Source organism: Hemibagrus wyckioides, linkage group LG13, assembly GCF_019097595.1.
Source record: "Hemibagrus wyckioides isolate EC202008001 linkage group LG13, SWU_Hwy_1.0, whole genome shotgun sequence".
In the NCBI taxonomy this organism is placed as follows: domain Eukaryota; kingdom Metazoa; phylum Chordata; class Actinopteri; order Siluriformes; family Bagridae; genus Hemibagrus; species Hemibagrus wyckioides.
This window is the reverse complement of record NC_080722.1, coordinates 10,460,469-10,475,476: the sequence shown is the minus strand read 5'-3', so window position 1 is coordinate 10,475,476 and position 15,008 is coordinate 10,460,469. Positions and strand designations below refer to the sequence as shown.

General features: G+C 37.4%; 2 protein-coding genes across 3 annotated transcripts; both read left to right on the top strand.

Annotated features, from left to right (window-relative positions):
• Positions 1 to 1,244: 1,244 nt before the first annotated feature.
• ppa1a (inorganic pyrophosphatase 1a) lies at positions 1,245 to 7,633 on the top strand. 2 transcript variants are annotated; one of them, XM_058406822.1, is made up of 11 exons: positions 1,245 to 1,453; positions 2,367 to 2,431; positions 3,299 to 3,352; positions 3,831 to 3,914; positions 4,596 to 4,682; positions 5,433 to 5,559; positions 5,638 to 5,765; positions 5,897 to 5,982; positions 6,889 to 6,958; positions 7,171 to 7,210; positions 7,417 to 7,633. In XM_058406822.1, exons 1-11 carry the CDS (start codon positions 1,393 to 1,395, stop codon positions 7,443 to 7,445), a joined length of 831 nt encoding a protein of 276 aa, XP_058262805.1. In that variant the 5' UTR covers positions 1,245 to 1,392; the 3' UTR covers positions 7,446 to 7,633. The 2 variants fall into 2 exon arrangements, with proteins under 2 accessions (XP_058262805.1, XP_058262804.1); XM_058406821.1 differs by having other exon boundaries at positions 1,246 to 1,453; positions 3,795 to 3,914; positions 7,417 to 7,632.
• Positions 7,634 to 8,908: 1,275 nt separating this feature from the next.
• On the top strand, positions 8,909 to 13,679 carry sar1aa (secretion associated, Ras related GTPase 1Aa). Its single transcript, XM_058406439.1, has 7 exons — positions 8,909 to 9,090; positions 9,729 to 9,856; positions 11,437 to 11,556; positions 11,647 to 11,712; positions 11,847 to 11,950; positions 12,044 to 12,175; positions 13,088 to 13,679. The coding sequence occupies exons 2-7, from the start codon at positions 9,799 to 9,801 to the stop codon at positions 13,202 to 13,204; spliced, it is 597 nt and encodes a 198-aa protein (XP_058262422.1). The 5' UTR covers positions 8,909 to 9,090; positions 9,729 to 9,798; the 3' UTR covers positions 13,205 to 13,679.
• The last annotated feature ends 1,329 nt before the right edge of the window (positions 13,680 to 15,008 follow it).

Below are 15,008 nucleotides of genomic sequence, written 5' to 3'. Positions count from 1 at the left end.
GTGCAGATAAATATAAATATATTCAGGAGAAATGAAATAATCAACTAGTATCCCTCGTATACTAGTTGTATTTAGTAATTTTATATATTTTATTTGTTTGGTATTGTAGCTATATTCGACATTTTGTAAAGTTATTTGAAGATACATGCTGCAAAAAAAGTGAATTAAGTAGCAAAAAAAACTAATGTTAATCAGAATACAGTCCCTGCGCCCCCTGCTGCTCACACTGAGCAACGATTCTCTGTATTCACTCTCGTTACTGTTCTAGTTGTTGTTGTTTGTTGTTGTTTGTTCTTCTTCTTCTTCTTCTTCTCCCTCCCTTCCTTCCTTAGGATTTTTGACACAAAGTCTCAATAGCTTTTTTTCCTTGAAATCAAGCCATCCAACAGAAATGTCTGTCAAACTTTAGTCATTTATTAGAACTGTTTTCTGCTCCACTGAGATTTTTTTTCTTTCAATTATCTGTCGAAAGAGAGCAATACAGAATCAGATAAGGGTGTAAAATAATGCACATTATTATACAGTGCACGACGTGCCGTCATTTACACCCCTGCATCCTAAAAATGCTGATTCACCAGCTGAAGTTCTGGTTGGAAATTAAATACGAGTCATGGGAATTGCAGTCTCTCACCGAGATGCATCGATCTTTAAATGCCATGCCTTAAATGACTAAAACTACTTTTTAAAATACATTAATGAATACCAAAGTAGTAAGCACTTATATTGATACCAAAAGAAAATTCAAAAGAAAAAGAAAAAAAACACCTCTGTGAGGGTAGCTTACCCACAGATTTATCAAATAAATCAGAGGACAAATCAGTAAAAGTAAAAGCCTGGAGGAAACATTTATTCAGAGTCGCATTAAGTTGAAACCTTCTTAACTCCTACCTCAGTCTCATCTGGTGCAGTTTAACTGCTATGCAATGATGGAAGGACATGTTCAACTGTGTGGATCTTTGGCAGCATTCAGTACATAAAGCTATTGCTTGAAATAGTTGATTCCCAGTGACAGTCTTAATGTAAGTGTTTTCTTCAACTGATACATACAAGCTTAAAACATTTAAAACTAAAATCACAAACTTTTTCATTTTAGAATATATACTTACTACTAAAAAAGATGAATTTTGAAGGTAACAATAACTCACATAAATTCATCACCATCATTACATGGATAACATGGATCTCTCTCTCTCTCTCTCTCTCTCTCTAATACTCATGTGACTTCTAACACAGGGATAAAGAGGAGGGATACTGCTCATGGCTTAAGAGCCACCATATGTCATGTACTTCAAGAAGGACCTCAGGCTTCAGGCTTTCTGAAATATCCTGTGCAGATCTAAAGGGGAAAATCTTGAGGTTGATATTAAGAAAAACATTGCTATAGACTACAATATGAGCTTCGGTACAGAAGAGAGAGGAAAACCCAACACACAGGATTATAGAGTGTATTTCAGTGAGTATTCTGTAATATTACATTTCAACAGCTTTTTAATTTAGTCATTTACATTAGCTGACAGTATGAAGTTTCTGTACAGAGAGTTTTAGGACTCTAGAATATGTTTTAGAATATTCTCTCAGCCTGTTGATTTCACCGTCTGAAAACAATGTGCCAACTTGCATATATCATCCATTTTTAATTTTTTTATGGTTGGGTGTGTTTATAAGGCAGGAGATGACCTGTAGGAGGGATATTACTTACTGTGCTTACGGCACATTTATAATGCCTTGCTCAATTAACAGTTATATCAATAGGTTTGTTATTTTTATAAAATCCACTGTCAGTTAGAGGACTAAGATGTATTGAAACAATCTCAGTGATAGCTATAGACAAAGATGAGCATCTGCTGGTCAAATTATGGCTAAACTAAATCAAATTAAAAAATAATAGCAATGAGCCGTTTAGGATCTGAAAGAGTCGGCTCTTATTTGTGAGCTGAGTCAAATGATCTGACTCACTGAAAAGAGCTGGAATTCCCTACCACGATTATTATTGCTGTTAGTGCTGTATAGTGATATTCAGTATGTGTGGGTTTTTTTAAGGAATTATTGAAGCAATTTAGCGGTCATTTAATGGCACCAGAAGAATAACTTCCCTCATAGTAACAGGTTAAAAGAATCATCATTTTTTGACAGCAGTGGTTCAGAGAATAGAGACTTAGTGAAACTCAGCAAAATAAAGGTAAATAAAGACAGTTCTGATTTAAATGAATGTTAAATGAATGTCTAGACATTTATTAAATTAAATTTATTTATTTATTCACATTATTTCAGACAGCAATTTAAACATTTCATGTATCAGGGGTAGTTTGTTATTGAATGTCTGGGTACAATATCAGATCCCGTAATGAATCCAAATCTCTTCACAGAAACCTCAGATGGAAAATACATATCTCCATTCCATGACATTCCCCTATATGCAGATGAGGCCAAGGTGTGTAAGTTTTGTTTTACAAAAGGCAAGGACGCAAGTGCAGATTGTATTGTGATAAGCGCAAAACAAATAACCAAAACAGTGAAAAAAGAACTATAAACAAAGACAATGGATGTACAGTAAAAACAGACAGTCTATGCACACAGTTGTGAAATGTGAAATACACAATATACACCGATCAGGCATAACATTATGGGCAGTGACTGGTGATGTGTATAACACTGATGATCTCCTCATCATGGCACCTGTTAGTGAGTGGGATATATTAGGCAGTGTGTGAACATTTTGTCCTCAAAGTTGATGTGTTAGAAGCAGGAAAAATGGGCAAGCATAAGGATTTGAGCGAGTTTGACCAAGGGACAAATTGTGGTGGCTAAACGACTGGATCAGAGCGTCTCCAAAACCGCAGCTCTTGTGGGGTGTTCCCGGTCTGCAGTGGTCAGTATCTATCAAAAGTGGTCCAATGAAAGAACAGCAACAGGTTAGGCAAGGCTCACTGATGCACGTGGGGAGCGAAGGCTGGCCCATGTGATCCGATTAAGAAGTTAATGCTGGTTCTGATAGAAAGGTGTCAGAATACACAGTGCATGACGGGTCAGGGCTGTTTTGGCAGCAAAAGGGGGACCAACACAATATTAGGCAGGTGGTCATAATGTTATGTCGCTCAGTCTATAAGAAATGCACTACGGTAGAGTCTTCTATAAATATGTATTCTTTTAATGATTATTATCTAAAACAAATGAAGTGCCATAAACAGTGAGGAAGCAGAAAAATACTTGTAAAATTTTACTACTTGTTAAGCCGTAAACTCTGTTCATAATTTAAAGAGGAAGTTATTTACAAACTTTTCACTGATTTTTTTGTCAGAATATCTTCCATGCAGTTGTTGAGGTACCCAGATGGACAAACGCAAAGATGGAGGTATGGATCGATTTTATTGTCGATTTTGTATCGCTAATATGAAGCATGATGATATACAGTATGATATCTGAAAATTCTGCTTTCTGTGACAAATTTATAGTTTTGAAACAATGGCATGTCATTGGCTCCGATTAAAAATACCTGCAAATACAATATCTCCTTGTCACCAGATGACTACATCACATCTTGCACTCTTTTCAGCAAGCTCATTAAAGTTTAACAGATTTTATAGAAGCAATTCAACATTGTGTGAGTCACAACCCTTATGATTGCATTTTGCAGTCATGTCATCAGCAGATATTTGGCAACTAAAGAACACTGACTTTGAACGATGACATACATTTCATAGATATGTATTAAAACGTGCATCATGATCATGATAATTGCTATTAGTAATTTATTAACATTATCAGATGTCAGACATAACCTTTGGATTCTGTAGATCGCAACCAAAGAACCACTGAATCCTCTGAAACAGGATGTGAAGAAAGGAAATCTGCGTTATGTGTGTAATGTATTCCCACATAAAGGCTACATATGGAACTACGGCGCTTTCCCTCAGGTCTGTTTATCAACTACTTTGCTCATTTAACACGAACAGTCTTTAAGTCAAACATACTTCTGGTTGTTGTTGTGTTGTTGTCCTTCAGCTGCTCCCTGTCTGGGGTCATCACAGTGGATCATCTGATCCTCATATTAAGATTTGGCACAGGTTTTATGCCGAATATCCTTCCTGACACAACCCTCCCATTTTACCCGGGCTTGATTAGAACCAGCACTGAGAGTTAGTGTCTTGGTTGCCTGGGTTGGGGGGGTTGGAGCACAGAATCATGCCACTGGAACACCAGAGACTCCAATTCAAACATACTTCTAGTCATGTTTCTAAAAGAAATGGACAGATTTAACAGCAGATGTTTTGGAACGACTGAAATGATTGTTAAAGCGTCTCGGCAGATGCTGCTGTAACCTGATTCACCTCAGAAAGGGTTTGTTCATTAACACGAGTTGTATATGGTGTGTAAGATGAGAAAGAAACTATTTTTACTTTCTTACAAAAAGTGACACCGAGACAATTAATTATTGTCACCTACAATATTTAATAGAATACAGTATGTGATTTCTCTTCAGTGATTAAAATCCCTAATTATGTTTATCTTGTTTGATCTCATTAAGTCCTATTTTATCTAGTTCTTCTTCCAAGTCTCTTTCAGAGTTTTTGATTGGATTTCTTTTCTCTTGTTAGACATGGGAGGATCCAGGACACACAGATGGAGACACAAAATGCTGTGGAGACAATGACCCTATTGATATGTGTGACATTGGGAACAAGGTCAAAGAAATTAGAATGATAAGGAAATGGGATTAATGCATTCTGCTTGATTGTTAGAACACGTAGTGATAGTAAACTACATTAGCTGAAGCAGACTTGCAATCCTATAGCTTCATACAGATGAGTGTTTAGTGTGTTTTTAGTGTGTTAGTAATATGGTAGGCCACCACAAGCTGCCTGAACAGCTTCAGTGCATCTCTGCAAGTCTGTGTACTGTACTGAAGAGATTAATAACATTTTTCCAAAAGATATTCTCTCACTTAATGTTTGGAGGATGAGTGTGAAATCTAACACATCAGTCCAAAATCTCCCGATCAGTTTGAGGTCTGGTGACTGTAGTAAATCATGTTGATTAGCTATCATTAAACCATTCATTGAGCCCTAGTTCCCTGTAGATGGGGGCGGGGTCATTCTGGAAGAGACCACTCCCATCAGCTTTCATCACAGAGATGATGAAGTGCATGCAGTTTTTTGTTTTTTTTTCATTAATTTGTCAGTTGTCTGCATTATTCCTGTTAGTTTCCCCATCACTGAATATCGTGCCTTAACATAAACAACTCAAGTTACAGCTCAAGTTTCAGGAAATAAACATATGTCAACTTCCATACAATAGCAATTTATTCAAATATTAAAATAAAAGATCCAGCTAGGCCCAAAATGCAGCCTTTAATTCTAGAAAATATTCCTCTGAGCACATTTCTGTCATTCTGAATGTTTCACCTCGTAAAACACTTCCCATTTGTTCTGCAGGTCTGTTCACGTGGGGAAATCATCCAGGTGAAAGTGTTGGGAATCCTGGCACTGATAGATGAAGGAGAAACAGACTGGAAAGTGATTGGGATTAATGTTGAGGATCCTGAGGCAGCAGACTTTAATGGTGAGATTCTGAAGAAAGTTCAATCTGAACGTACCAGGTTTCTAGCTCTGGCTGCATGTCATTATTTTTTTTTTACAGATATTGAGGATGTAAGGAGGCTTAAGCCGGGATACCTGGAAGCCACGGTGGACTGGTTCAGAATGTACAAAGTACCAGATGGGAAACCTGAGAACCAGTTTGCATTCAATGGTGAATTCAAGAACAGGGTAAAGTGAATTTAGAATTACTTCAACATTGTTTTGTGTTCAAAAAAACATTTTACAATTTTTTTTAAAGAAAAAGGTACGATTTTGCAGCTCACTTTAAGTAACTAGGTAACTTTTATTGTTTACTTTAGGACTTTGCCATTAAGACCATAAAAGATACACATGAACACTGGAAGGCACTGATATTGAGCAAGACTAAAGCAATGGACCTTAACTGGTATGGCAACGAACAATCAGTCACTCTCTACTAATATACACTTACCTTTTTTAAAATCATCTCATTAATAAATTGACTAGTTTGCATAAGACCTGGTAATAATTGAAAATGGAATAGCAGAGGGGAAAGTAAACACCAGACACTGCAGAGTTAGTGGTTTGAATAAATATATCTGCTAATTTTATTATATACTGTTTAGTCTGTATTATCTCTATATAATTCATAAATGTATGCTTTTAAAATTGGGGTGCTGTGGCTTAGTGGTTAGCAGATTTGCCTCACACCTCCATCCCTGTGTATGTGGAGTGTGCATGTTCTCCTGGTGCTTCAGGGGTTTACTCCAGGCTTCCTCCCCAAGTCCAAAGACATGATTAGTATCATACAAATCATACAAATAAATTTAATTCAAACTATATATTCTTGGTTATCTTTACAAACTATTCTATATTGGAATATATTCTGTGTATTTACATTGCAGATTATTCATGGATAATCTGGGTACTGTTGTATAGACTGTGTTACATATCTTACTTCTTTCTCATATATATTATTGATTAACCTAGTATATTTACCATTTGTTTGATATCTGCTCAATAAAATCTATCTAACAAGCATTGGAAGCTAAAAAAAAAAAAAACTCCTTAACTACTCAAATAAATATTTAGAAATAATAAGTTTTTCTTTATTTTGGGGTTCAAGTCAAGTGACATAAATCTGTTTGCTAATCCTGCAGAATCTGATTTTTTCATTTAACTTTTCCCTCTGTAGTGCTGCTGAACCATTCCACGTTATTACCAGTTTATGTTTTGGTAAAAAATAAGACACTATGGCAAAAATGGTGTAACTGTCTTGCTAGCTATTGAATAATAAAGTTAAAGCTGAGTGTTTTTTTAATCTGTTCTCCAGTCTGAATGCATGTGTCACAGACAGCCCCTATGTCTGCTCTGGAGTGGATGCCAAAGCCATTGTAGACTCAGTGAGTGCCTTACAATCAGAGCCCAGAGGGAGAGGACTTAAATACATCTCTTGACTTAATGGACATATTTAAAGGAATATTTTCTATTTACATAAATTACCAGTGTGTTACTGAAGATCTTAATTAATAGGGAACAGAAAAATCATTATGCCGTAATATTTTCTACCTCATGTTGACTGTGTTAATTGAATAAGATTTCATTTCCCCTTCAGGCAAGTGCATTTGGTGCCTCAGAGCCGATTCCGAGCTCAGGTATGTAATCATCATTATTTTGAACATGAGATTCCCCCTTTTCCCACAGTGTGTAAAACTGCATGGAATACTGATGCAAAATTTATTATTTCACCAACACATAAATGAGCTTTATCTGCATTACACATTTCATTTCCAAAAATGAATACAACTGACAGACTGATTTCCTGGTTTATTTTTGATGACATTTATTTCTGTATTCACAGCTGACAAATGGTACTATTACAGCAAGTAATCAACAAGAGACATCAGATGACTGATTACTAAATAGGAGGGTGTACGTAGTAATATGCTAAGTTGATGCATGTGAGGTTTCATTTTTGTTTCTGTCACATTAGAATATTTTTGTCACTTTGGCAGTATCTGTTAATCTAAACTATTACTGGGTAACTTTGGATTTAATATGAATACTAATCTGAAAATGGATCTGAAAATGATGAATAAAGCTTTACTTGAACTACAGTTGTTTATTTCTACAACAAATGAGTATTGTATTGAAGAAACCAAAAACCTTAGACACAGACATACACCGATCAGGCATAACTTTATGACCACCTGCCTAATATTGTGTTGGTCTCCCTTTCGCTGCTAAAACAGCCCTGACCCGTCATGCACTGTGTATTCTGACACCTTTCTATCAGAACCAGCATTAACTTCTTCAGCAATTTGAGCAACAGTAGCTCATCTGTTGGATCGGATCACACAGGCCAGCCTTCGCTCCCCACATGCATCAATGAACCTTGGCCGCCCATGATCTTGTCTCCGGTTCACCACTGTTCCTTCCTTGGACCACTTTTGATAGATACTGACCACTGCAGACTGGGAACACCCCACAAGAGCTGCAGTTTTGGAGATGCTCTGATCCAGTCTTCTAGCCATCACAATTTGTCCCTTGGTCAAACTCTCTCAAATCCTTACACTTGTCCATTTTTCCTGCTTCTAACACATCAACTCTGAGGACAAAATGTTCACTTCCTGTCTAATATATCCCACCCACTAACAGGTGCCATGATGAGGAGATAATCAGTGTTATTCACATCACCTCTCACTGATCATAATGTTATGCCTGATCGGTGTATAAAAACATAATATAGACAACAAAACTGAAGCTTTAACAACTCCTGGTCTTTTTTGTAAATGATACTTATCAGTAGTATTAGTAGTATTAGTAGTAGTAGTAGTAGTAGTAGTAGTAGTAGTAGTAGTATAAGGAACAAGAACTAGTAGTATTAACACTAGTAATATTCTGACCAAAAAAATGGTAAGACCTAAGCAGCATTTTTTTAGTCATTTTGAAAGCTTCAGAAAAGTTTAACCAACACAGTGTTCTGAACACTGAATATTGTTAATGAATGAGTAAATAAATAAATAAATAAATAAATAAATAAATAAATAAATGGTCAGTGTTTGTTGTGGTCAGGGGTTCTAGGGTACGGTTCATGCCTGTGTTCTTTAAACTGGCTCGTTTCCACACACCATTCCCCTTAGCTGAAATGATGAAATTATCAGATTTCCTATTACTTCTTTATTACTCAAATTAACCACAATATTTACAAAATGTTCGGTTTCACAACGCCTGCTTTTAGTAAGTAAGGGAATGGAGAAGTAGAAGACCGCATGCAGCACTAGCGACTGTTTTTGCATTCCTCCAGGACAGCAGGTGGCGATAGAAACTTAACCCATGTCCCTGATATTACTTCCTGTCTATGGCTAGAGACGGACGCTCTCTGCCACAGCGGTCCGGCTAGCGGCTTATTCATTGAGCTAACACGATTATTTATTAAAAAGTAACTCACACGAGGATAAAACAAAAAGTTGACCGCTGCTGTGGTTATTGTGGGGGGAAAAAAGCCGCCGAGGACACGCAATATACTGACCTGGTAAATGTTTAAGTATTAGTTGAGGGAATGGGGCAGAATTGGTTAGCTAATTAGTGCTAAATTTGGAAGGGTTATCGTATTAAATAACGTTGGTGGGTATATACGTGACACAACACACACGTGTTAGTAATCCAGTCATATATATATATATATATATATAAACTATACATATATATATATAGTGTGTGTGTGTACAATGTCATATAATTGTATTGTACCGTTTAGCACGGTTAGCTTATCAGGCCTTGGATTAACTGCGAGCTAGCTTTTTCTTCAGATTTAAAGACTCTCCCGGCGCCTTGAGAGTCGAAAACAACAATCATGTATCTAAACGTGATGAAGGGGTGAAAGGGGTCGAGAGCTAATGAATAAACCCGTCTACAGATTAGCATGATCACACAGAAAAGGGAGGTTCTTCTTAGTATTTCCGTGTGACTTGGCACGTAATGTTGACCCTTCGCCTAGATACACGTGTCAGCCTGCCGGCCCAGGAGAGAGGAAGTGCTGGAGTTTTTCAGTGATTCAGACCAAACCGGACTCGCTAATGCGGCCTCGCCGGTTTCACAGCACACACAAGTGGAATGACCGCACATTTTTCTAAGACATTCCTTCTCTCTGTTCTTTTACTGTTATTTCAGGTGCCACTGTGACTGAAGCCGATCACATCCTTTTAGTTGTTAGTTTTTTTTTTCCCCAAACGCTTCAGAGATGTCGTTTCTGTTTGACTGGATCTACAAAGGGTTCAGCGGCGTGCTGCAGTTTCTCGGTAAGTTTCTGGACTTCTTTATGTATTATTACATCGTAGAGTATGATGGAAAATGGCCCCCAAAACCCTGTGGACATCATGAATGAAACCAAATAAATGCGTAGTGGTTTGACACTTATTCCCTTCTGTGTTATCACAAGTAACAAAGTGCTCAAATAATGTGGGATAAGATAATAAAATGGATGTAAGTACATAGAAAGTCAGATTAGTTTCTTCTGAACGTGATAAGAATGAGTAAATATGATGGTTAATAAATATAATATTAATTGTAATGTTTTTCCATACACCTGAGCAGTCTGTTAAGGGCAGTATATTTATACATATGTAATATATTTATACTTATATGCTTATGTATATGTATGTATACTTTATAGATAGATAGATAGATAGATAGATAGATAGATAGATAGATAGATATGAAACTGATACTGGTGTCTAACATCCAATAGTTCACTTGTTGCCCTGAACGTTAAAAGCACTGCTAGATGTGCTGACGTCACCCACAGTATTCAGAGAGTATATAATCGTATCAGTATGGTACAGTTCGTTCTTCTTTGCCCTTTGAACAGCAATTTTTCAAAGCAGAGTTTAGATCCTCATAGTTGCAGTATTGCTACAGTCTGGTTGTTATTTGTTTTAACTCAGCTTGTTGGTCGATCTTTGCCCGTTTACGTACAGCCGTGTCTAATAGGCTGAGAGTACTAGTTTGACAATGAGTTGATTTTTGATTTATTTTCTAAATATAATACAATATTTTTCTCTTTACAACTTGAGGGACGTGTAGAATATATCATAAGGTTTGCTTATGATAAACTTGTGGAGGCAATGCCAGCTCAAGGAGTCATTAAAACAAAGACAGGATGTGCCAGACACTTGTAGACTCAAAAATTTGTGTCAACATTTCAAAGATTCAGGTCAATAAAAGCTTCTCGACTCTTGACTTGAATCTTTGAAATGTTGATGTGTTTTTCAGACTTTGTTAGTATTTGGTACGTCCTGGTTTTGTTTTAATGCCTGCGCTTGAGCTGGCATTGCCTCTACAAGTTTATCATAAGCAAACCTTATGATCTGTTTTAAATGAAATCCTTCAGAGTATATCATCAGAAACCCGTGTTCAGTCCAAAAAAAGCATGACGCAGGTAACGTGGTCAAGACCGAAATATTTGCATGTATTTAAAAACAGACCTAGAAATAGTGCAGAAGCTTGAAAATTAAAGATTTTAAATGGAACAAAAAACCCCAGATTTTCAGTGTGCTCTCACACTTTTGGGCTTTGCGGTATCTGTTACCTATTTGTCATTTTAGTCTAAACATGACTCTTGTGCCTTATTGTTTGTTGTCCTGTTACAAGGCACACCCACATTTCATTTCTAACCTTTAAGTATGGGGAAATTAATTAAAAAACAAGATTTGCATTTAGCAATCCAGAAATCATTAGAGATAAAAACTTTTTCACTCCACTGCAGGCTGATTACGGTTACTGTTTGGTGTTATCTTATGATATTCCTACACACTAGATCCGTCTGAGCATGCCATGTTGTCACATTAAGCATTGTGTTGTTTTTTTCTTTCCACTGAAGGCCTATACAAAAAATCTGGGAAGCTTGTGTTCCTGGGTTTGGATAATGCTGGAAAAACGACTTTACTCCACATGCTGAAAGATGACAGACTGGGACAACATGTGCCTACACTACATCCTAGTAAATCTCCCTTTTTCATCTCACATTTTCAATATGTTTTCAGGTCAATGTGTTTCAGATAATGATCCTAGTGTTCTTCTGTCTTTTTAGCCTCAGAAGAGCTGACGATTGCTGGAATGACTTTTACCACATTCGATCTTGGTGGTCATTTACAAGGTACTGTACTTTATACTGTACTTTATTGGCATTAAAATGATCCTGTTCTAATTGACCAAAAGTGAAATTGGGGTCATTCAGACGGAGCTTTTTAACATCAGCCTCATGTTATTGCCCTGCTGTTCTTCCTGCAGCCAGGAGAGTGTGGAAGAACTACCTCCCAGCTGTGAACGGAATCGTCTTCCTCGTCGATTGTGCGGATTATCAGCGGCTTTTGGAGTCCAAAGTTGAGCTCGATGTGAGTTTTTTTACACCCGTTAAGTCATAGTTTCAGACTTCGACTACATGCCTTGAATATTTAAAAACACCTCGATCTTTGTCGCATGCTTAGGCCTTGCTGTCAGATGAGACCATATCGAACGTGCCGATCTTGGTGTTGGGAAATAAAATCGATCGGATGGAGGCAGTGAGTGAAGGCAAGCTACGGGAGCTCTTTGCTCTTAATGGACAGACCACTGGAAAGGTCAGAATCTAAGACACACCTGTACATATTTAAACACACTCCAGGAATACGGTAGAAAGCGTACCAAACATTGTACCAATGATCTTTTCTCTTCCATACCGTGTCTTTTGTGAACAGGGTTAGATGAAAGCTACTCTGCATTCACACTCGCAAATCTCAGTGCCGCAGGCTATAATGTATGCACTAAACAAAACATGCAAATGACCGGCTCTCCATTAGTATGTCTCATGAAGTCAGTATCAGTATCACTGTTCCCACCGCTTTAGTTCCTTTCACAGCAGTTGATGCTTGAAAATGGAAGAATATTTCCACTTTCCCTTTTACTTTTACTACATTATAATATTAATAGGGAATAACGTAACTGTTTCATTCCTCATTTTGCAAACACTAAAGACTTTGAACCCCACTCCTCCCCTTTTAATTTATTTATTAAAGATTTAAGTTTTAAAGAACTGGAAACTTTTCATATATGTTAAATTAAAAAAACAGACTACTTCATCTCAACAGTTACACATTGTTTTTACTTTTGTCTCTGTTCACTACAAGCCATGGACTGTTTGGCTTTTCTGCTGTACAGTTCCCTGTGAATAAGCTCTTACTAGGGAAATGATAACCTGTTAGATGGAGCATTTTTATATAAACCTGTGATTCTGCCTTGGAACTACTGTCAAAATTGCTGCTATAGAAAAACACTCAAATCATTTGACATCTGATTCGACAGTTCAGTAGTAATATAGTGTAAAATATACGCTTTAATCTCAGGAGAGGCGACATGTGAAAGCGACATTAACAGCTCATCACTCGCTCACATGTGAACGCAGGGTCTAATTACATGATGTTGGAGCTGCAGTTTATGAATGGGCACATATTGGCCTGAGTGTGATTTCTCCTCCTGTGCGTTGTGTTTTTCAGGGAATCGTGTCGTTGAAGGAGCTGAATGCACGGCCATTAGAGGTCTTCATGTGCAGCGTGCTGAAAAAACAGGGCTACGGAGATGGGTTCCGGTGGCTCTCGCAGTACATCGACTGAGTTGACGGAGGTTTCTGCTTGAAAGGACTCCTACCTCTGAGCGACGAACGTTAAAAAGAGAGAGACTGAGACCGTGATAAAGGACTAAGGAAGAACATGTTGTATTAGCATGAGAAATAGTTTTTAAAAACTAACAACCACACACACACACACACATTCCTTTCACCTGGAACATTCCACCCAAATTCTCATTTTAAGTTATATTCTCTGAAGACATTTACAGTATTAAAGTATTTAACACTGCATTTTGGGCCTGATAGATCTTCATGTCACATACTCTCTCTCTCACACACACACCAGTAGGCTGTACGTAAGGATAATGATGGCACTGCTAGTACATATTACAGATGAACCTCATCCTATTGAATTATTAAAATGATGAAATACAAACTACATCTCAACTACACCCACTGGTTCTGTATTTAATAAGAAACGATAATTCATGTTTTGCATTAAAACGTTCACATTTCTGCTCCACGTGACTGTGTGTGAAATGGAAGCGTTTTCCTTTTGCAGTCAGCTTTTTCCCAACGCATACACTCGCGTAATCTTCCTCCTGCGTATTGCCCTTTTGACCTGATTCACACACTAACCTGTAACGTGTGATCGAAACGCGGCGATACGACCAGTTTCTTAACTATCCTGTTAACCGGTACATGTTTATCTTTCTCTTCGATCTTATACAGTCATATATTCAGGTATATAAATGTCATATTGTAGATAATGTTCATATTTTGTTGTAACAGATCGGCGTGAACAGATTCTTCACAGGCTGCAGAGATTTTATGAATATCCGCTGATAGGAGAGTACATGCAGCCGTGAGTAGCGTATGAATGTGATTGTCATCTCTTCATATATTTTGTTTTTGCACAATACTATTGTACGTGGCAGTCTGTTTGTTATTACGATTCATAACTGAATTCACCCGTATTTAAAATAATTCATTGTGTAAAAAAATTTCAACTATAAATATTTTGAACAATCTAATTGTGTTTTGTGTATTGATGAAATCCTCTCACGATAACCTGGACACAGGAGCTTGTGCTTGCATGTGTTCAGAAGAGAAGATTAATCAGGCTTACTTTTAAAAGTAGAGTTAATTGCAAAGCTTTCCACATCACAGCGGTGAGAAATGGCATGAAGTATTAGATCTTCATAGGAGCCATTGGAGTTAAATGTCAGTACATGCTTCTGCAGTGCAGAGGAATCTCTTAGCGAACTTCTTGATTGTCAAGAACAGTGTATGAATTACTGACTGTGGATTCCTGTGTGTCGAATAAAGAATGAGTAGACGGTAGATAAGTCACTGGCAGAGCATTTATCAGGTCAAACATGGTGTTTACAGTGAATTAAGCTCAAAAAGAAATAACTAAACCATCCAAATGCCGGTTCTTAACCAATACTTGGTTATGATTTTTAGGAAGATCCTCTGTGAATCACTAAGCTTTCTAATTTCTCACTCTCTCATCAGTACAAGAATTACCCACAGTGCTGTTCAGTTATGGTTCTAGACTGATGCAGCAGCACTTTAGTCTGTCCAGCTCTTTCACCTCTTCATCTGTACAGCTGCCCCATCCTCAGCTGTTCAAACAGATCAGGTTCCACTGTTGCGCTCGTCATGACGTAGATCCTGCCGAGTCTCAGTGCAGCGGTGTCGGTTTGCTGCAATGCATCCTTTTTACAGCAAAACAAATGTGTAGTTGTCTCACCGAGGTTTACACTGGATTTTCACTGGATCATTTTGTTTGAAAGCGACCATTAACACCTTAGATACCACCAATCAACAAATTAACACCAGAGTCG

What these genes read in the sequence shown, in the direction of transcription:
- ppa1a (XM_058406821.1), top strand. Translation starts at nt 1,393, where the DNA reads ATGAGCTTCGGTACAGAAGAGAGAGGAAAACCCAACACACAGGATTAT. An exon ending in GGATTATAGAGTGTATTTCA is followed by an intron (nt 1,454 to 2,366) that starts GTGAGTATTCTG and finishes ATCTCTTCACAG; the next exon opens with AAACCTCAGATGGAAAATAC. An exon ending in TGAGGCAGCAGACTTTAATG is followed by an intron (nt 5,560 to 5,637) that starts GTGAGATTCTGA and finishes TTTTTTTTACAG; the next exon opens with ATATTGAGGATGTAAGGAGG.
- sar1aa (XM_058406439.1), top strand. Translation starts at nt 9,799, where the DNA reads ATGTCGTTTCTGTTTGACTGGATCTACAAAGGGTTCAGCGGCGTGCTG. An exon ending in TCTTGGTGGTCATTTACAAG is followed by an intron (nt 11,713 to 11,846) that starts GTACTGTACTTT and finishes TTCTTCCTGCAG; the next exon opens with CCAGGAGAGTGTGGAAGAAC. An exon ending in ATGGACAGACCACTGGAAAG is followed by an intron (nt 12,176 to 13,087) that starts GTCAGAATCTAA and finishes TGTGTTTTTCAG; the next exon opens with GGAATCGTGTCGTTGAAGGA.